General features: G+C 43.5%; 1 protein-coding gene across 11 annotated transcripts in view; it reads right to left on the bottom strand.

Moving 5' to 3' along the window:
• Nucleotides 1-22,216, bottom strand: part of NBAS (NBAS subunit of NRZ tethering complex) — a 355,550-nt gene that overhangs the window by 103,218 nt on the left and 230,116 nt on the right. For all 11 annotated transcript variants that reach the window (XM_045054925.1, XM_045054924.1, XM_045054917.1 and 8 more), the window contains 2 exons: nucleotides 12,741-12,817; nucleotides 12,220-12,357 (listed from right to left, as the gene is read on the bottom strand). In XM_045054925.1, coding sequence (XP_044910860.1) covers nucleotides 12,220-12,357; nucleotides 12,741-12,817 — 215 coding nt within the window. The remainder of the gene's footprint in view (nucleotides 1-12,219; nucleotides 12,358-12,740; nucleotides 12,818-22,216) is intronic.

Raw genomic sequence — 22,216 nt, 5'->3', positions numbered from 1 at the left:
GGGCAACCTGTTTGCCTCTTCCCCTGCTGCCATTTTATCAAGGCTCACAGCCACCCTGAGAAATCAGTGAAGGCTCACAGCCACCCTGAGAAATCAGTGGGGGAGCCAGTGAACTTTGCAGACCAGAGAGACAAGACACAGAAAGGAGTCTAGAAGGAGTTTTCTGGACGCCTGCTCTGTTCTTCCACCTTAAAAATCTCCACCCGTTGAAAAAATAACGTACATTTGCTTTTTCAACTCTCATCACCCTACGTTAGATTGGGGGCCAAATTACCTGACCATTTATAATAATTCACCCTGAAGTAATTGTCATCTTCATTGCCCCTGGATAAATTTTCTTTGGACCATGTAAGTGTTCTCAATAACTAAGATGCAGCTCAGTAATGCCACTCTAAATGCCAAGACAGCTAAGTAGAAGAGTGTTTTCTCCAGGGATAAGTTAGGGGGGGGAAAAAAAAACCCATCCCTGTTCCTGAAATCACAAAACACTTCTAGTTGCATAAGAGATCATCCAACCAATTTTTCCTCTGCTCAATTTGGAGCTCAGTGGGATATTGCTCTATAATTCTTTACAGCTTCTCTAACAACAAAAAAATTACTCAAAGAGAACAAAACCTGGAATCTGACAGCCGGCAGGAAAGAAAAGTAAGTGATGAACTGGCCACATTTATTTACATTAAAGTTGGTCAGGGTGTGTCAACGAAGCAAAAGCAGCTCAGCTATGATTTTGGAATTGTTTAATAGGGAGCCTAATACTTGAACAACAGTAATTCAATCCCTCAATTCCTAGGAAGACATGGTATATATTTTAATATAAGCAAATTAGGGGGAAAAACTTCAGAATCTATCTTTGGTTCTTAGAAACACACCTAATTATAGTAAGCTGTCAGCATTTCTAACGTGTACGCCATTATTCTGAGGTACACAGGAGATCTGTCAACGTCGAGTCTGTATTACCAAACCTAGCCTGACATTTCTCTCTTGATCCTATTAGGAAACATTCTGAGAGAACCGATAAAAACCAATTAGAGAAATCTTCTCGGGTTCCGGTAGGTGGATTTGAGAAAAAGTCAATGTTTTTTTCCCTACCTCTATGCACACACTCGGTCCTGTTGCATAAACCACAGATTAAGTCTCAAGTCAAAAGTCCTGGGTTTGAAAACTCACTCTTCAAAGTAAGCTATGAGCCATCTTTCATTCATTCAACAAATATTTCTTGTGCACCTATTATGTGCCAGTGAGAAGATATGACCCTCTCCTCTAGGGATGCAGTCTCTGGAGAGAGACGATCAAGCAAACAATTGTAAAATGGTACGATACAGGTAAGCACAGGGTTCTGTGGGAATTCAGAGGAAGTCTTCTTGGAAGATTTAATGCCTAGACTAACCACTCCGGTATCAGCAGTGAAAACGCCAGGAAAATCTAGGGAGACAAAGTGCAGTGAGGGTTCAATATGCGCTAAGGCCTGGGGAGCTAAGACCTGACGGAAAGATGGCACGAATAAAGCAAATCTAACTGCAATTAGAAGAGATTTGGGAATCGGCTGCATATGGACGGTGTTTCTGGCAGTGGATTTAGACAAAGGGGATCCCACGCCTCAGCACTTAGTGCCGCCTCCACAGCTGCCATCGAGCCCCACCCCCTTTCCGCTCAAGGGCTGAAGCCTCGGGGCAGCACCCTGAATCACGCAGCAAGGGCTCAGCCGGCCCTGAAGTCACGCGGTACAGGGCCACTGCTCCAGGGCCAGCGAGCCCATCCACACGGGCTCTGTCCCCGCCCCCAGGTGGGCACCGTCCTTGCCTGTTTTCCCAGCCTCACCCCGTCAGCACTTTCTGGCCTCGCAGCAGAAGAGAGCAAGAGCGCATCTCCAATGATCGGGTTTCAGGGCGGCACAACTCTCCTGTCGTGGCCTGTCACCTTGTGCCCCGATTCTACACCCTGCCAGCAAACCCATGCTCACCACCAAAGGACAGCTTTTCCCCCACAGACGCTCTGACCCGGCGGTTTCGGACCAAAGCCCTGGGTCTGCACTTGCCCACTCCGCTGCGTTTGGAGGAGAGGCTACGAGCATCCCGCCATCGGGCTCTCCGAGCCCCTCTCTACCAGGCTGTGGCTCCCACGCCTGCTCGTGGAGTCAACCGGTTCCATTCTCTCAAGGTTTCTCCCACAGGTCTTGTCTCCACATTCATTTTTCACTTTGTTTCCTGGCATCTCAAGGATTTGGCACCTGTATGGGGGGAGCGGCCTGCATACTTTTCACTTGACCTCAATAGCATAACGTCTCCTCCTTTCTATTCTCTTACACTTTAACACTAATTCAAATTTACAATTTACACTGCTTTTTCTTATAAATATTACATTATAGCTTATTAAATTATGGCAGAGACCACGAGTATTTCGTGAATTTGTCTTTTCCAGAGCGCAGTAGCCTCTCTTGCACAAATCAGGTACAGGGTAAAAGGGAAAGACGATGAACGGCAGTAGTGGCTTTTGTTTATTTATTTATTTTGAGAGAGAGAGACAGAGATTGTGGGCATGTGCAAGAGAGGGAGCAGCAGGGAGGGAGAGGGAGAGGGAGGGGGAGAGGGAGGGGGAGGGGGAGGGGGAGGGGGAGGGAGGGAGGGAGGGAGGGAGGGAGGGAGGGAGAGAGAGAGAGAGAGAGAGAGAGAGAGAGAGAGAGAATCCCAAACAGGCTCCTCGCAGGCTCCTCGCTGTCAGCATGGAGCCCGACGTGGGGCTCGAACCCACAAACCACAAGATCATGACCTGAACTGAAATCAGGAGTTGGATGATTAACCGACTGAGCCACCCGGGTGCCCAGGTAGCAGTGGTTTTAAAGTCAATAGTCCTTCTATTCCAGGTCCCTCAGTCAGTAGGGATGCAATTTGGGGCAAGTTATTTCAGATCCCCACTTCCTCACCATAGGACTCGATGCGCACACCGTCCTGATGGTTTGCTAAGAGGCACAGATAAATAAGGTATGTTAAAGTGCTCTTTCTCTATCATTATAAGAAAGCAAACTGGGCCCAGGGCTTACTCTCAAGCAATTAAGAAGCGGTGGCTGGCAAAGATGGGCACATAAGCAATTCACAGAAGGCATCTGCATATACCCACCATTGCCGAGTCACAAACCCAGAGTGCCAGGAACTCCGGGCAGGGAGCAATTACTCCTCTCTGGACTCTTCTGAGGCTCAGCTTCTTCAGATGTGAAACAAAGGAACATCACCAGAGGATCGCCTTTCTCAGGCTAAAATCCCACGAATGTAGAGGAATTCAATCATAAAAGTAAAATCCTTGTACATCCCTCCAGGTGTGGAATTAGGGAAGTTCCACACCTTTCCTCATGTATGCCTCCACTAAATATTCAGAGCAGATTTCTTGGTTAAAAGTACAATTTTAGACCAATGAATCGCAGTCAGTACATTCCTTCATAGTTTAAACAACTGTAATCTCTTTTCTTCTACTAAGTAGAAATTATCTAGCCACTCTGGAATTTTTATTTCATGTTCTTTATACATCAAATGTGTTCGCTTTTCTAAGAAATATTTAAGAACAAACACCTAATATTTTTCGGTATTGGAGACCTAAAAGTCTTCGGTATGGAGACAGGCATAGAGCTAAACATACGTGAAGTGAATCTCACTTAAAACTAACCATTCGGTGGGACCAGTCTGCTAGTACCATCTGTTTTTACAGAGGCATTGGGAGGTGAGAAACTTGACCAAGGCCGCTGGGTTGAGTGGTGGTGTGGCATGTGACTCCCGAGCATAATGCCTCCCCCAAACCATCCTTGTACATTTGGCATGCAGGGGAGGGGATCTCTTGAAATTGTAAGGATCCTGACGAGACCAGTGTATACACAGCTCCCCCCGAATGTAACAAAGTCATGGCACCAGAGTCCTTTTACAAACGATCAACTGTCACTGATGGACTTAATGCTGTCATCTGTTATTACATCCAGATTGGCTTTTTTTTTTTTTTTTAACACATAGGTACATTCTCCCTCACAACCCTTTTATACATGTATACACATATGTAAATACGAGCGACCATAGAGGACACACAATGGTAGGTGTTCAACTAAATACCTGATTCGAGCTGTATCTTCAAGTCTTTTGGTTCTTAATTCTCTAATGACAACAGAGAGAGTTTAGAACACCATTTTCTGTTAAACCCCTTGACATAAATATACCTTGTTTAAAATTCTGTCTTAATAAGGTGGTGAGAGTAGGGGCATACTATTAACCCTCTGATGATGACTTCCAAGCGTCTTCAAGCTTATGGATCATCAAATCTCTGTTAAATATACAGAAAGGTTTTCAGTACTTCAATTGACTGTGTAAAACATAATACTAATGAGAAGGGACAACTCACAAAGGCTTCTAAGAAAAAGGAAATCAGATATGGGTAAAAAACCACAGGAATAGGCGTCAAATAACCTGGGTTACTGGTTCTTCTCCCCTGAGCCTCGGCTTTTCCATTATTAAAATGGAAGCAATTTCTTCTTTATGGAGCCCCCATAAAGATTAAACGAGGCTAGGTGGATTAGCATGTTGTAAGTTCTAGCCCTCCATGTAAATTATCTTCTTACCACTAGCATTACTACCTCTCTCTCTTCCTCAAGGAACTTCACTGGTCGTGATTACTTCCAAAATTTGATTTAAATTTTAATCACCATTCTTCCCCTGAGCTTACCACAACTTCTCTCAAAATATTCCAAAGCATCCCCCACTCACCCCGATACGTTATTTCACGCATTCAAGCGTCTAAGCACTCTGGCACGAATGTCATTTGACCCTCACACCGGCCCAGCAACGTGCACAGGAGGCCATGGTTCCCATCGCAGAAATGCCAATGTGCACCGCCGACATCCTCGGCTGGGGGCTGACAGCAAGGAAGTGAGTCAAGCCTCTTGATTCTCACCTACCGCGCTCCTTATGCTGCTGACAGGTCCCCACAAATGTTCTACACCCGAACTCACATCACAAATTGCTGTTTGTGTGTGTGTAGACAGAGCCCTCCCTCTTCTCCCAACTAAGTCCAATGATATATGAAAGCATATGAAAGCTTTTAGCTTCTAAGAAGCTTTTGAAGGACTTTACAGGTAGCCTCAGAATCTCTCATATTTGGCATTCAATGTGATATTGCAAAACATCACAGGCTGCAAAAATAACCACATAAAAAGGCATCAAAAATTTTAAACGGAAAAGTGTGGAGAATTAAATTATTCTAAATTTTTCCCCGAATTTGGCAACACAGTTCTTCAGGGGGTGAATAAAATATGATTTCTTTAAAGAATATGGTCAGATCCCTGTAAAAACAAAATATGCATAAATATTCATGGCTACAGAATGCTCGATGACTTAATCTACTGCTTACAAGTAGAGGTAATAAATCCATTCCAGTTTAATAGTCTCCATTTCTTGGTAATATTGGTTGGAAAGTTTTAAACAGGTGGTGCGTTTCCCCTCCAGGGTTGTTATTTGCTTGAGATAATTTTCTACTTAGTATTTTCAATTAGTAGCTTAAAAAAAAACCACATTTAGAAATGGTCTACCATAAAGTTTTGAATTTCATCCCCTGCTGGGTTTGCTTCTCTAGCATATAAAACTGAAGGGCATGTTTCCATTTTTAACTGATTTTATCTTCTGAAACTTTAAAAAAAATGCTAGCAAGATCACACTTACACAGATGCGTTTACAATAATTATAAAGGTAAGGTATAAATGCAAACAAAATCAAGGTACCTAACAGTGGGTATATTCACATTTGTATAAAAAACATTTCCATAAATACGTACATCCATACACCATGTCTGGAAGGAAACAAAAGGGAACCACTGACTTTCTGCTGTATACCATTTTCATCGTTTGAGTTTTGTGGCCACATATGTATTATTTCTTAAACATAAAAACAAGTCAATCAGGACAAACACAAGGAGAGAAAACTCTCTCCAGCTGACCATTTGTCAATTGTTACTATAGGTCCCTAAAAACAAGAGTTGAGGTAAGGTGGGCTGCTCCAAAAACGATCTAGAAAAGCCCCAGGAGCCTGTGCTGGCAGGCTTAGAATAGTGCTTCCATTAGGGTGCACAGGTTTGTCAGAAATAACCCCACCAATTCTCTCAGTACCTGTATTCAAACCTAGTAATCATCCCGCAGCTCAGAACTCGGGTGGGGGGGGGGGGGTAGAAGGAGAATTCCTGAGGACTGAAAATTGAAACGAGCTGAAGTGGCGAGTGAGGGAAAGCTAGCTTCACGGAGTGCTGTTATGTGTAGGCAACAAATCGAAACCACTTTGATTCCAATTTCTACGATGACTCATTGGGAGTTTGTTATATTTAATTCCAAACTCAGCAGTGTTGTTTTATGCAAAGGAAGATGCTGAAAAGACTCCAACAATGAGCCGCCCGGTTGCCAGTGGAAAACTCTACGTACTTAAAACACACAGCTACTGTTTCCATCCGCAATTCCTTCAAACCCAAGAGAGCGGGAACTTCAAGCTGCAGAACTCGGGCCTGAAGGCCGCCCTGACCCACGGCAGCTGAAATGCCTCCTGAAGCTATTCCTGTGCCGATAAACACCCACCGAGCCACTACGATGGGTGAGGTCCCGGGGACTCGGAGAGAGATGGGGTCCCTGCCCTACCACAAGGAGAGGGGGCAGCTGTGTGTCACCTACAGTACCATGGAAGAACTGCTCGCGGGGTGTCCACGCTAGAGCAGTGAGACATGGAAGGGACCCGTGTGTGCTCAGAGGCAGAGAAGGCTCCACACAGGAGGCTCTTTTGAGTCAGACTTATCTGCTGAGAGTGGGAAGAAGGAGGCACTCCAAGCGGGGAAATTACATCTGCACAGGCACAGAGGTGTGAAAAAGGATGTTAAATGCAGAGAAATATAAATTCTGAACAGCTAAAACATAAACTTCAAAAGAGCTAGCGTCAGGATCGTGCTGGCGGGGTAACGAAGAGCCAGTCAGCTCAGGGAGGGTCGTCTCTGTCACACAAAGGAGTTTAGATTTCACCTGTAGCCACAGCGGAGCTTCCCGCAGCGACTGACTCATTAGACTGCACGCCAGAAACCGCTCTGGTGCAAGCAAAAAGCAGGTAAAGCCTAGAATCAGGAGCTTTAAGTGACAGGATGTCACTTTCCACCAGGGCAACCTGGAGCGAGTAACTGGATTTCTCCGAGTCTTATCTTCTGCAAAATGGGCTTGCTCAAAGGATCAAGTGACAGAATAAATGGGAGAGGTACTTTAAGACAGCCAGTGCCTTCTCAGGGTTAGTCTGATCTTTCTAGCATCCACTGAAAATTCCCATAGTCCAGACCCTTGCTGCTACTGCCCCCCCCCCCCACCACGCCTTTTGACACTTTTTAGCTGGACAGAGGAGACCCTGCTGTCACAATGAGGTCTGGTCACAGACTGAATTTCTATCCTTTCCATCTGGGGTCAGGCAACTCTTCAAAGCTCTGAGTTTTATAGAGTAAAATTTCAATACTATCTCAAATACTTTGTGAAAAACTGCCACAGTATGCAGGATGGGTGCAGGGATGCTTCAGTACTTTCGTCATGCTATTCCCTTTGTTTGGAAGGCTCTTCCCCTCCCATCCTCCTGGCTCTGCCCTCGTCTTTTTGTCCTGTCAAAAGTCATTTTCTGAAGTGAGGCCTCTCCTGAGCCTGTTTAAATTGTGCTCTCCACACACACGCGCACGCATGTGCTGCTTACTCTTCTTTGCTTTTTGTTTTCATAGCTCTTACCCCCATTTCACGTTGTATATATTGTATATATTGTATTTACTTATTTTGTTGATGGTGTCCTTTCCTCAATGGAATGTAAGTCCCAAAAGGGCAAGGGTTCTTATGTGTCTTGTGCGCTTGTGTTTCCCCAGGATCTAGAACATGGCCTGGCATAATCACCTGATAAATCCCTGAGCGCATGTGCACGCACACTCTCTCTCTCTCTCTCACACACACACACACACTTCAATCATTTCACATGTGCTGAAGAATTATTCATTAATTTTCAATAATCTACCCACTGAAGATTTATTTACTCCTCTTTATTATCCTGGTCCTGCTCTAAGCATTGGGAAAAACAAATGCCACTCAGACACTGGCCTCAAACAGCTCATTATCTAGTGAGATGAAAGATACATAAATGCAAAACGAGAGCGTAAGCACAATGACTGGAGTAAGTACAGGCCACTACAGATGTCCACAGAAGAGCACCAAACACAGCCTGGGAGCACTGCCGAGTGACGGCAGGGGACAGGAACCCAGCCTGGGCGAGGTAACACCTGAAGCAAGTAGCTAAGCAAAGAAATGCTGGGGGAAAACATCATAGCAAAGAACACAGGTTTGAAGACAAGGAAAGAGAACGCACAGGGCATCTGAGAAATTTAAGTGGCTTGGTATGGCTGGGCAAAGGAAGATGGAGTTGGAGAAAGAGGCGGAGGCCAGACCGTGGGGGACATGCAGACCTTGCCCGGACAACAGGAAATCACTGAGGGATTTGAGGCACAAGGCAGGGTGACCAGATCTCCATTTTAGAAACACCACTCTGGCAGGTGTTTGGGAAAGAATACAAACCTAACAAAAGCAAAGACAGGGTGGTGTTTATGAGACGTTTCCAGTGCTCCAAGTGAAGAACCACGGAGCCCGGAGACTGAATTAATTTGAGGACCTGGGGCAGAGAGAAGAAAAACAACTGGAGAGGTGTTCGACCTCTCCCACTCCCTTTTAACACATCTATCTGGAAGAATTTCAGAACATCTTTGCATCTTGATGTTAAAAAAATTCATGGGTACTTTCTACCTCTTCAGCTCACCTTTCAGACTACCAACCAACCAAATGCTTTCCACAGAACTGCCACGAAGTCCCTGGAGAATGAGCTGGCCCCTGAGCCGGCCATGTGCTGTCTTAACACTACCGGAAGAGACACTGTTTCTGTCTGCAGCAGCCGAGAAGTTAGAAATCATGTGTTGAAGCAAACACGCGGGGCTACGTGGACTCTACTGTTTCTGTTCCCACATGGCTCTACTGCAGTTTCCTGAAGAGAGGACCCTGAACAGCAGCTGCCTTTTGCTACCGGGCCCAGAGACAGAGGAGGAGCAGGTGTCCCAAGCCATGCCACGGGGTGGATGAAGAGTCTAACAACCAAGAATCAGAGGCCCAGGGCTAGGGCAAGACAAGATAGCTCTGAGGGACATCTTCAAAGGAAGGATAGTTTGATAGGAGGACGGTGACGGGAAAAGGGCCCAGAGTTGACGGGTGGCGGGGTGACATGAGATGGAAGGAAGAAACAGAAATTGTGGTTAAGGGTAAGAAAAGGGCAAGAATCAAGTCTCACTGTTCTTCTCACTGTGATGCCAGGCTCCAGGTCGTTCACACTGGGCACTTGATAAACACTGGATCTATGGCAGGATATACAAAATACAAGATCTGGAAATAAAATGTTCACACTTCTACTCAGTGAAAAGAACTGCTGGGAACACGGAGGAAACCAAGATGGAAGCACCTTTACTTCTAACCCCGAGCTTTCCATGTTCTTTGTCTCTTCCCATGGTTGAGTTGGGGAGATTTTCTTTTTTTAATTTTTTTTTTCAACGTTTATTTATTTTTGGGACAGAGAGAGACAGAGCATGAACGGGCGAGGGGCAGAGAGAGAGGGAGACACAGAAACGGAAACAGGCTCCAGGTTCTGAGCCATCAGCCTAGAGCCCGACGCGGGGCTCGAACTCACAGACCGCGAGATCGTGACCTGGCTGAAGTCGGACGCCCAACCGACTGCGCCACCCAGGCGTCCCGAGTTGGGGAGATTTTCAATGGGGCTCCTTATGGAGTGACTGCAGGATCTGAAGAAGGAAACAGTGACTGCCAGATATAAAAGTCGGGGTGGACTTGAATGGTTTTCTCCTAACTCACCTCTCTCACAAACAGTACATGATTTAAGGACTTTCAACTTTTGTTACAAATAATTTTTTATAAAAATAATTTATTATCAGGGAAAAGAGGAACATATGTTGTACTAGAATTCTCCTCCAAGAGGACTACTTTTTGAGGAGGACTACTTCAATTAAGATTTTTTAAGAAACGACACTGAAGACTGGGCCAAAATGTAGCTCTACAGCAAGCTCTTTGGCCCTTACGGGCCCAGCGAGTCTGTGGTGCATCGGTCTGCAGCGCTCTCCTGCAAAGCCTGTCCAGTCCCCTGCATGTAACTGTCTTCTCTGCATTTATAGTAAGCGGCCGGTTCATGGCGCTCAGGCAGCCATATTCGTCTTTTCGTCTTAATGCTCAGAGCCCACGGCACGCTTGAGGTACCCAGATGACTGACCTTTCAATGCTCTGTATTCATGGAAAGTGCAGCACAGTGCTAGGCACACAGTGTGATCTTGATACAGAGTACATACATGGGAACAAGAGAGGGCGATCCCACTCCAGCACTTGGATCCCATGCCAACGGCACCCACTTAGAAATCGCAGTCAAGGAAGTCCTGAGGACACAACTGACTGTGTTTGTAACAAGGCACAATGCTTTGGGTCAAAGTAAAGCTTTACTGCATTTCAACACGCTTGGTGTTTTGGAGTAAATTACTTGTTGCTTATGTATGTGCCCAGCACTAACGAAAGACAGACACCGGCAAATCTGCCGCGCACATTCTCTGACGGCCACCTAACATAACAAAGACAGTGAGTACGCTGTTCCGGAAGGACATTCGCCACGCTTCCACCTATGTGATCACTTCTGTCCCTCAATTTACAGCGCAGTGGTTCAATTTGTTATTTCACACAGAAACATACCTGAGACATAAAAATAAAACAAAGGAAAATTACTAGAGTATGGAATCAAGTCACTGCACAAAGCAATAGCTATAAAAGACAAAACAAAAAAATTATATGTATGTATACACACACACACACACACACACACACACACACACACACACACACAATCCCCAAAATAAAGTAATATATTAAGTAGCTAAAAAGAAGAAAACGTTCCTTACTTGGCCAACTGTCATCATGATAAAACTATGCCTGAGGACAATACAGGTCTAATAACAGTATGCCCTTGCAAGATTAACGTGTGTTCTAGACGATCCCCCCTCTTTCTCTTTTTAAAAAAAAATGGATGAATGAGAGCCATGAATTTTTGCCACAAAGGGAATGTTTTCATGTCTTTGTAGATTCCTAGAGATGTTTGGGAAGGCTGAGGCAGCTAGAACTTTGATACACACTTGGATTGTAAAAGTACTTCTTTAAAGTGTGCTCTGAGGTCAGGACAGAAAGAATCCTGCCACGAAATTTGACCTTTTATCTGTACACATAGTGGATTTCAAAGTCCGATTTGCTTATCTACTCTTAAAGTAGTAATTCTCTTAAAAATAGCTCAGTACAAGGGCACCTGGGTGTCTCAGTGGGCTGGGCATCCCACTTTGGCTCAGGTCATGATCTCACCACTCATGAGTTCGAGCCCAGCATCGGGCTCTGTGCTGACAGCTCAGAGCTGGAGCCTGCTTCTGATTCTGTGTCTCCCTCTCTCTCTGCCCCTCCCCCACTCATTCTCACTAAGTATAAATAAACATTAAAAAAAATACACCAGTACAAAAAAAAAAAAAAGTAGATAATTTCCCAAGGCTGATAATTAAAACTGGTATATGTACAAGTAAACCTAGAGGGCTTTGATTTTCCAGTGGCATCCGTAATAAGTCTGCGTCCACAAAAGAATGCACACATAACTTGAGGCCACACTTTATAAGTTATGTAAAAGTTGTCTGGAGCTTGGTGGCAAGTAGACATACCATGTTTCAACATTTCATCGGCACAGTAACTACTCTCGTATTTCTGGCTTAAAAATAAATAAAAGTACAGCACTGCTCAAAGAACTGCATTGCCTACCGTCCTAAATTAGAGCCATCTTCCTTTCGGGAGGTGAATTAAACACTCAATTCTCCATTTCTCCTCTCCTACTACTTTAACCTTTCCTAAGAAATTGTAAAATAAAATAAATGACAGCAAAGTTGTGGGAAGAATCAGCATTCACAATAACATGAGAAATTACCTCTTCCAGTGCCTGGAAAAGTTATTACGTCCAACGCTGGGAATGCATTCTGGATATAAAGCACATCAGTCCCTCCAAAGATAAACATGTGTTTTAACTATTTTAGACAAGTAACTCAGCTCTGCTTGTTAATAAAGTGGAAACGAGGAGGACTCACCCTGTAAAGAGGATGGCACTTGTCCCTGAAACATGGAGCCAGTCGGGCATAGATCTGGAGGCTATAGTAATATGCTGCCAGCTGGAGAGATAAAGCAGAGTGGGCCTGCTTTTCAAAGCACTTGTTAGCATCTAACACCTAGAAAGGAACATGACAGAATGAACTCAGCTGAAAGGAAATTAAGAAAATCATCAGAAGCCATTACATTTCTCGTCATCACTACAGAATTTATGTTCAAAGTCTCCATCACATCAACGCAAGCTCACGCTCAACTGAACAAGACGACGTTAAAATTCAGAAGACACTGTAAAGGCAGATGCTGTGATGGAGAGGCAGATTTTGAAATGAACACTTCAGCTAAAATGGTAGAATTTGCTCTCTGAATACTGACACCACAGTCCTTCCAGCACATAAGAACAATCAGAAGGAAGTGAGACATATAACAATTTATTGGTGAAAAATCCCCAGCACAGATTTTTTTGTTTGTTCATGAAGTCCCTTCTTGGTAACGGCAAACTCACCTGTGGTAAGGCCAGGAGGTACGCCAGAGCCAAGGTCATGTCACTTGGTAAAGCATCACTTGCCAGCTGCAGGAGAACTGAAGGCAGGGGAAAAAAATGCATGATTTTACTTGAAGATCTATACGACATTCATGGTTACTACGTGCTATGTTTTCAGTCCTACAGGATTTCAACAGATACCTAGCTCGAGAGGACTCTCTGAGACCTTCTACGAAGGTCTATGCATACCATCTAATACAGATCACATGAAACCATGCTATTAAATAGTAACCTTGCCTTAACTCAGACAAACTGTGCTATTCATTACACTTTTAAATAGGAGAAAATTCTCTTAGTGCAGGTACAAAGTCTAAGTGCAAAGAGATCAGTGAGGATGGTTTCTTACAGCTAATCTTTTGGTTATAAAGGCCCAAGCCATGCTATAAAATTATATGTATCAATGACAGCTGACATGGTAACTGAGCATATGAGCAACAAAGAGCAAAGCAACAAGAAAGCTATGTGAGTGCAAATTTAGGATAAATCTTTTGAATACAACAATGAATAGGTTTTGTTCCTTCCAAGAACATCCCTCTTCACCACACTCCACAAAAAGCCCTTGCTTTGATTGTATAAGATCTTAAGATTCCCAACTATTAACAACTTTTCCACACAATTTTTTTATATAAGCAACAACTTATCAGTCTCATGGCTTTAATAAAAGAGAGCACACTGCCAACAAAGCCTGTGTTTATGCGTGGTTTGTATTAATACGGGATTCATTTAGGGTTTTAGCGACAAATACCAGGTAGTCATATGTAATCACAATGTAAATCCTTTATTTTTAAAGGACACAGAATCTCATGATCTGCACTAATGAAGGAGAACTGTTACGTGGATAATCCAAAGTAAATGATATTTGACTTCAGAAATACACCATATAATATTTTTCCAGAAGATTTACCTTCCTAATTGTGTCTCACTTGAACTAAAATTTAAGTCATTTATATAATCTGAGTTTAGCTAACAGTCTGGACAATGAGACACTGGTGGGGCGAGGAACCACCTACAAGTGGATGAAGTGTCAAAAGCTGACTTAGAATTCAGAATCTCCTGTGGATGACTCACGGGAGGGATCTGAGCTTTCTCTGCTGCACCTTACAGAGGCAATATTGGTTCTGTAAATACTCATTTCCTCTGTATTCTCCAAACCTTACGGACCAAATTGGACCACCAGTCAGCCTCAGGACTTCCGAGGAATCACACTATTTTATTTTATTTTTTTAAATTTTTTTTTTATTTTTTTTCAACGTTTTTTTTATTTATTTTTGGGACAGAGAGAGACAGAGCATGAACGGGGGAGGGGCAGAGAGAGAGAGAGGGAGACACAGAATTGGAAACAGGCTCCAGGCTCCGAGCCATCAGCCCAGAGCCTGACGCAGGGCTCGAACTCACGGACCGCGAGATCGTGACCTGGCTGAAGTCGGACGCTTAACCGACTGTGCCACCCAGGCGCCCCCGGAATCACACTATTTTAGAGGTTTTCTACTCAAAAGCTACTCATTTCAAGGCCCAGCTGCAAATTCATTCCTTCATTCTGTGGCAATGAGAATCTTCTCTGAACCAGACATTGCCCTAACAATCAGTCTCTGCCCTTTGGGATAAACACACTAGGACAAGAGAAAGTCTCCAAATAAATAATAAAAAATACAATGCAAAGAGCCCAAATCAAATTTTCTACAAATAATTGAGAGCAAAGAAGAAACAGTACTGGTGAGTGTGTTGTGGAACACTATTAAAACTGAAGGATGAAGGCTTAGCTCTATCTTTGGGACGCCAGAAGATAAAGCAAGAAAAGCATGTAAGTTTAATCTGTGAACATTCTGGACAATATGCGGCAAATTTACTTCGTGTCTAGAAACTGCATACTGTACACACACACACACACACACACACACACACACACACACACATGCATAAAACCCCTGGGCTACCATTTTGACTTCTACCTGCCTTATATCTTCTACCATTTGATGCCTGCCTAATAGTCCTTCAGGATCCGTATTTTGGAGGGAAAAAAAGTCCGATAGTTTCACAAACTAGTGATTTTTCCCTTTTAATTTTCTTTCTTACATTATTTCTTATAAAGTGACCTACAATCTCACCCAATTTTTTCCTCCTCCCATTCTGTTTTCAGATACCTCCTTTCTTTGTGCACAAGGGAAACCAATTTTCAAATAAGCATATCTGAACACACTCATCAAAAGAGCCCAGTCCCCTCAAAGTTCAGGAGCTTTTGTTCAGGTGTGTGGCTGTTTCTCTGGCTATTGAAGGACCATTCCTCCTAAGAGTTGTGACAGGGGCCAATCTGACGCCTATCTGTCATAATACCAGTTCCATTACTATCTTCCAGTCAGATCTATTTTTTTTAAATCATATCACTGACTTCATCTTTCACTCCATTTAATGTGCATTTATCTGTATCCCCAAACCAAAGCACCCTCAAGTGATGAAAATACTCCAGGAGATATTCCAATGAATATGCTACAGACCCTGAAGGAAATTCCAAAACAAAAACAACCCAACAACAAACTAAAATGACAGAAAGGAACAACTGACAACATAATTGAAATAAATGCAGAGTCCTCAGGAAAGATCATTCAAGGGGAAGATCTTCATCTGAACACCTAAATTCCAGTAGGTTTATTTTAAAAAGGTATATTATTACAAAGATACAACTGACAAGATGATCTCTAGCATTTCTTGAACATATAATAACTGAATACAAAGCTTATTACAGCAGGAAAGATAAAAGAAATACTTCATGACAAAAATCACCCTCAGAAAAAAGTCTAAAGAATCATCACTGTTACTTTGACCAGTAACAATAATCACCCTAAAATATAAATGTTTGCTTCAAGTGAATAATATCCACACAGATTTTACTTCATACGCACAAATGTGTTAATCTTTTTTTTTTTTTTTCCTATTTTATGATGCTTTGACATTCTGGGTGTTTGATAATCCTGGAAAGACTGCCGTTCTCAGAGCTAGAAATTCCTAAAGATAGCAAACAAATTACTCTGAGCACATCTCTGATATGCAAACCAACCAATTTAGAGCCAATACTCTGAACCACCTTCTCTCCAGTGGCTTTTATATTCCTCCACTCTAACCACCCCAGGGCCAGCCACTGGACAACCAGAGAAAACTACAGCCTGGAGTCTTACAAAATTATTCAAACAACCTATTTTAGGCTCGCTCAAATTTGCCTACAATCCCTCCCCGACTGTTCCCATGGAAAGTACAATAAAGACTTTTGCCCAGGCTTTCCCCTCACACCTCCGCCTCCTCTGCCTCCGACCCCAGGCTGACCCAAGTGTTCCCCCCGTGCTGAGAAGGAAAGCCGGCAAGAAGTGATTTAAAAAGGCCAGCCAGGTGTCCGAGGCCGGATACTCTCCTTGCATGCTTTTGGCTTCTGTAATCCTGCTTGCCTCTTGCATCAGCCAACTGCCCACATAGCACAACTGATAACGCCTCCCACCCACCCCGTGCAGCCAGTAGAAGGTTTCCAATACCCGGAAGCTAGCCAGGCATAAAAGAAGGCCAGCGCCAGGGCTCACGGCTCAGCCTTTGGAGGTGACTCCGCTGGGCCAACCCTGGTGCGAAATAAACAGTCTGCTCTGATTCCCCGAGTACATGTCGCTTGTCTCTTCCTGGGCGTCAAGTATTTGCTGTAACAATGGGGCCCTGGGTGGCCTGTCCTGCCTCCTATGTCCAGGGATCTGCAAGTAGAAACTTCCTTCATGACCATCATTTCCACGCCTGGGTGTCTTACCATACCTAACATAAAACCAAAATCCCAGGTACATTTTGGAACAACTAAAACAGCCTCTATAAACTATAAAAACAGGCAGAATGATACAGTAATTTGGGAACCATCTTCAGAAAGAGAACCCAGACCCACCATTGATTTATTGCATGGCTCTGTGTCCCAGAATTCAGAACGTTCTGAACTTTCAGGAAGTTATGCTAGAAATGTATCACATATGACATGATACCTTCAGCACGTTCTGAGAGCACCCAGAATCAAAGACATTACATTTCTGCTGTAAAACATTTGAATGCTCACACTAGATGAGATAAAGCAAAGATTAAATAACCTCATGTCAGTTTAATTCAGGTTTTGATGCCAAACAAGTTATAAGAAGTCCTTTTGGTTTTCGAAGCATTGTGAATTTTAGATCAGAGCCTTAGTTTTCAACGCGTATCATCTCTTTAGCATATAGAAAGCATCTAGAAGTTCCCTCCCCCCGCCCCCCACCAAAAAGTACAGACTTGAGGGAACAAATGACTTTCTTCAGTTAGGACACTTTTTGATTCCCCCACAAAGATGACGGATAATAGGTAATAGGTTCTTCTGTTAAAAACTGGCAGAGCGGAAACAGAGGCAATTACTTCCATTTCATATAAATCATAATAATTATTTTTTTTTAATGTTTATTTATTTTTGACAGAGAGAGAGACAGAGCACGCGCGGGGAAGGGGCAGAGGAAGAGGGAGACACAGAATCTGAAGAGGCTCCAGGCTCCGAGCCGTCAGCACAGAGCCCGATGCGGGGCTCGAACCCACGAACTGCGAGATCATGACCTGAGCCGAAGTCTGACACTCAACTGACTGAGCCACCCAGGCGCCCCTAAATCATACTTGCTAATGGATTAGCCGCTGCATTTAGGCGTGGAGACGGACTGCAGCAGGACGACAAGAGCAGACATGCACACCCGAGAAGCAGGTGCACTTCTGCCATCCCTGCTGTTACTCAGCCTCTTCTCACTGGGACCCGACCCTCACTTAGCTGCTCCTCCCAACCTGTCTGTGGAAGAAGCTCGCGGTTTTCCTCAGTCAACAAAAACGGAAGTCCCTTTCTACCGGTCCTGTGCCAACACATAAGTAAACCACACCGGTCTTGGGAAAAAAGGTTCCTCCCTTGGGAGCTCTCCCTTCTAACCCACTCTGCAGGCCTCGCCGTCCTCTCTCAGATCTCGCCGAACCACAAGGCACCGCCACCTGGTCCCTCCTTGGCTTTCAGGGTCACGGGGTTCCCCGCAGCTCTCCTCAAATGGCCCTCCTCCGTGTCCACGTCACCAGATCGCCTTCTCCTCGACCGCTGACTGTGGGAATTCAGTTAGACTATTTCATCCCTACCTGTCAGCTCCACTTCACACTCTCTTCCCAGGAGAACTCAGCCGTGTGCTTCATTTCAGCTGATACCTCAGTACTTTCCTCATCTTTATCTCTAGAGCCCTGATCCGTTTCCTACGACTTATATTACCGACCGGTTATTGTGACACTGCCACTCAAATATCCCCCCACGTTACTAATTCTCTCCTCGGTATCGTTCATATTTCTGAAAAGGGTGCACTATTCTTCCAGTTAGCAACACACAAAATCCCAGAGTCATCCTGGACTTCACCCTCTCCCCTGCTTCCAGCCGTCAGCCACCCAAGCAGGCTGATTCATTTCCCAAGAACTCATTCCCACAGACTTTCTACTTCCACTGCCACACACTCTCCTTTAAAAACTGGAATCTTTCAACCCTACTTGATGCCTTCCAATCCATTCCAATCCATTTTAAAACCGTACTTTCATACTAACTTCCTGTTATTTTTCGTCAAGCATCAGTGTACTCGTCTCAACAGCTTAAAACACACATATACGCAAACGCAATGCAGATATGCAGCTCTTCAATGGTTTCCCATTTCCTGAAGAATGAAAATTAAATTTTATTTGATGTTCAAGGTCTCGATAAATATGGGCCAACCTTAATTTACAGTTTTAACTGGTATTATCCCTGTCCTACACACCAGCTAAATTAGTCTGAATCTCTAATGATTTATATGCAAACTCTCTGCCTGCATTCATGCCATTTCTTTACCCAGCAATGATTATTAGTAGTATAAAACAAAAATACCTATAATTTTTAAAATATCTGCTCCAACAAGCCAGATATGAGAAAGATGCTTTGCATGAATTAGCTCTAATTCTTTTTGCATCACAAAAACCCCCCAAAGGAGACAGTGTTATCTTGCTTTCTACGCGGGCTTGGAAAGCAAATGTAAATCACCTACACTCAGAAAAGTAGCTAATTTGTAAAGACAGTGTTGTGAACAAACTGTCTGTGCTCCCTTGAAATTTATTTGTTGAAACCGCAATCCCTAGTGTGACGGTATTTGGAGATGGGGCCTCGGGACGGTAATTAGGGTTACATGAAGTCACACCTCTGGGCATTAAAACCTTATAGGCAGCATGGAGACTCCAGGACTTCTGCAAAGTGAAAATCAAACCCCACATACAGGAAGCTGCTCAGTCTTTGAATCTGAAGCCACTGAAGAACATTCGACAAAATTATCAGTGAGGATGTGAAGTAGACTGATCCCAAAAGGTCTCACTGGGATTCACCAGGTGTCATGATGACTATAGACTGAGTCGGCGTGATTTTACTGTACCATTAAGGTATATGGGGGGCGGGGGGGGGGGGAGGGGGAAGCCTGCCTTACATTTAAAAGTGTATATGAATTTAATTTGCAATGCTGGCTCTAAAATCTTGAATATAATGCATTTTCTAAACAAGTTATACAGTCAAAATCAGATGAAATCTATGCATAAGCCTCCAAGCACTAATTCTGTGCAAACTAAGTGCCTCTGGAAAGCACTCTATGATAAATTTAATTCCAGAACTAAATTCACATAGGAGAGCTGCCCATATTATTGATTTGGAAATCATTAGCCATTAAATCATTCATTTAGCTAAATAAATAATGATCAATTTTCTTCAGTTAGTCTCCATAAAAACCTTTTCATCAACTTTATTAAAAAATTCTGAAAAGCCAGATCATATTGGGAAGTTTAATTTGTATTATGACCTATTTCTGAACCAAAGTTATAAGTCATATTTTCACAATTTCTATTTTGGGTCAGTTAGCCTATATCACTCTTCAAATCTGCTGAGTTTCTGACAAATATTTGATTTTATAAAGTACCCAAAGATACCTATCTCAGATAAAATAGCATTATCAAGGGATGTCAAATGTTGACAGTGCTTATGAACATGCATCATAAATTGCATCCCCAGATGTAAACTAAAGAGATTATTAAAATCACCTCTACATTTTAAAAATAATTCCATTTTTAATATATACAAGCATTCTGAAATCTTTTTCCCATTCAACTGAATAATATTGGGAAAAAATTTTTAATACTTCAACGGACTTGGATTCTTTCCCTTGGTAGAGTAGTAAAATCCGAGCGTCAGAAAAGATAATTTGATGAAACACCAGGACACACACACACACACACACACACACACAAAAACCACATGCAGTCCCACTAAAATCTCACAGACACTACTAAGAACAGCGCACACGCCCCTGGGAAGTTAGAGTCGGATTCGCCAAGAGCGTGGCCTCAATTCCTGTCCCAGCAACTGACGCACACACGGTGCTCACTCTTGTCACCGTGGAGACGCTGATTTCATGTCTGCCATATGGAAAACCTGAGCAGGCCTTGTACACCTTAGAAACAGATAGGACACGCAGGGTTTGACCCCCGATGGGAAGAGAACAGACACAGACATAACAGGTATCGGTGGCATTCTCCGGATTGCCAGGTGAGAGGTTTACAAAGCAAGTGTGTCGGTTTGAAGAACAGACACGTGATGGCTAGGGAGATGCTAGCGTGTTAAGTGAAACTTCCAAAGGGTCTTCACCATGGCTTCCCAAGTGAATCGCCTTAGGAACTCTAAAAATATCTCATGCATGGGCTGCACTTCAGACGTTCTGAAATACAAGGTCTGTAGTGGATCCCAGGCTTCAGCACTTCTTAAAATTTTTTCCAAGGGGCTCTAATGCGAAACAACTCCCCCTGCTCTTTTGATCTACGTTGCCCTTCTTCATCCTTCAAATCCCAGGTCAAGTATCACCAGCTTGGAAGCCTCTTCAGGCCACCTTTCCACATGGCTGTCACACGTCTATAATCCCAACACCTCTTGCGTCTGCTCTCATAGCCCTTATCACACACAAATGTGTCTGTCTTGTCTCCTCACCTGGACAGTAAGCCCTTGGAGGACAAGACCAGGTCTTCTGTGACTTTATATTCCAAGTACGGGGACAATGCCGAGCACACAGGTGGCTCAAGGACCACTCCTTCAGTGAGTAAAGGACGTATGGTGAGAAAAGGCACTGGAAGGGGTCCCCTGGTCCATCATCAGGCACGTGTCCCCTGCTCCACACAGCGCCTGAAGAAAGTCTCTCTAACCTGCTTCATGTTTCAAGATCACTTGAATGTCCCATCATTTAGTTACCAAGTGCAGCAGAGATGGTCAAGTACTCTCAAGACCCTATGAAAAGGGGAGGCCTACTAACCCAGAAATCTGCACCTCATGAGGGCCTTTCACTTTCTCAAAAAAAAAAGAACACAGCTCTGGAAAATAGCAGAAGCCTTAAATACACTGAGAAATCAGTCTCAGACGGGATGCTTGCTCTAAGAAGGCATCTGCAGGTTGGACAATGTGATGCCACTGTTTTGCCTTTGGGCGAAGCATGCCTTTTGTATGACAGATACCCTCATCAGCACATATGTGTATGATGCAAGCTAAGCAAAACACTGTATCAATCCATGTTTCCAAACTTCCCGGTTATGATTTTAGTCCATTATTATGCCAATCAATGGGTGATACACTTCGACATCCAACCCACTATTTTCCTAAGGTCTTAGATTCTATCTGTGCAAAGCAGCTCAATAACCATTCATACTTTGATCCACAAGCAAACAATTACAGAGAATTTATCCAGAAACAGTTCTGAGGAACAAATGGGTGAAACAGAGGACACTCCCTACTCCTCTGGTATCCCTGCAGAACATGAGTACGGACAGGTCACATGTGGTAAGATGAAAAAGGTCACGTGTGATAAGATGAAAAAGGAACAAACAGTGATTCCATTTTGAGATGCTTTTACTCTTCAGGACAATTTTTTCTCCTGCAAACTCCACCCTGCAAAAAATGGTATCTTCGACATATTAACAAATTTTGAATAGAAAATATCAAACTAAGTGACACTGGCATGTTTTTGTTCGTTGCTGTTATTATTTTCAATTCAAGGTCTAATGCAGTCCCGTGCAGAGGCTGATAAAATGGGGAGAATACTACCCACAGCAATGATCAACGCTGAATCTGAACTCAGTTCAACCAACCACTGGCTGCGTATCTTAAAACAAACAAAACAAAACAAAAATAAAAACAAAACTATTCTTATCTCTGAGACATGCTTCTTTACACTGTAAAATATGACTGGTGGTAACCATCAGGTGGTCTGTTATTCAGATTAAATAAAATACTGTACTAATAGCATTTGATACGGGGTTTCTCTTGCAGTAGGCAAAGCAAATGCTGCCTACCAATAAATGTCTATGGAACTGAAAAAAAATACTTAAAAGACAAT

Source organism: Felis catus, chromosome A3 (genome assembly GCF_018350175.1).
Source record: "Felis catus isolate Fca126 chromosome A3, F.catus_Fca126_mat1.0, whole genome shotgun sequence".
In the NCBI taxonomy this organism is placed as follows: domain Eukaryota; kingdom Metazoa; phylum Chordata; class Mammalia; order Carnivora; family Felidae; genus Felis; species Felis catus.
This window is presented reverse-complemented; position numbering and strand designations above follow the sequence as displayed.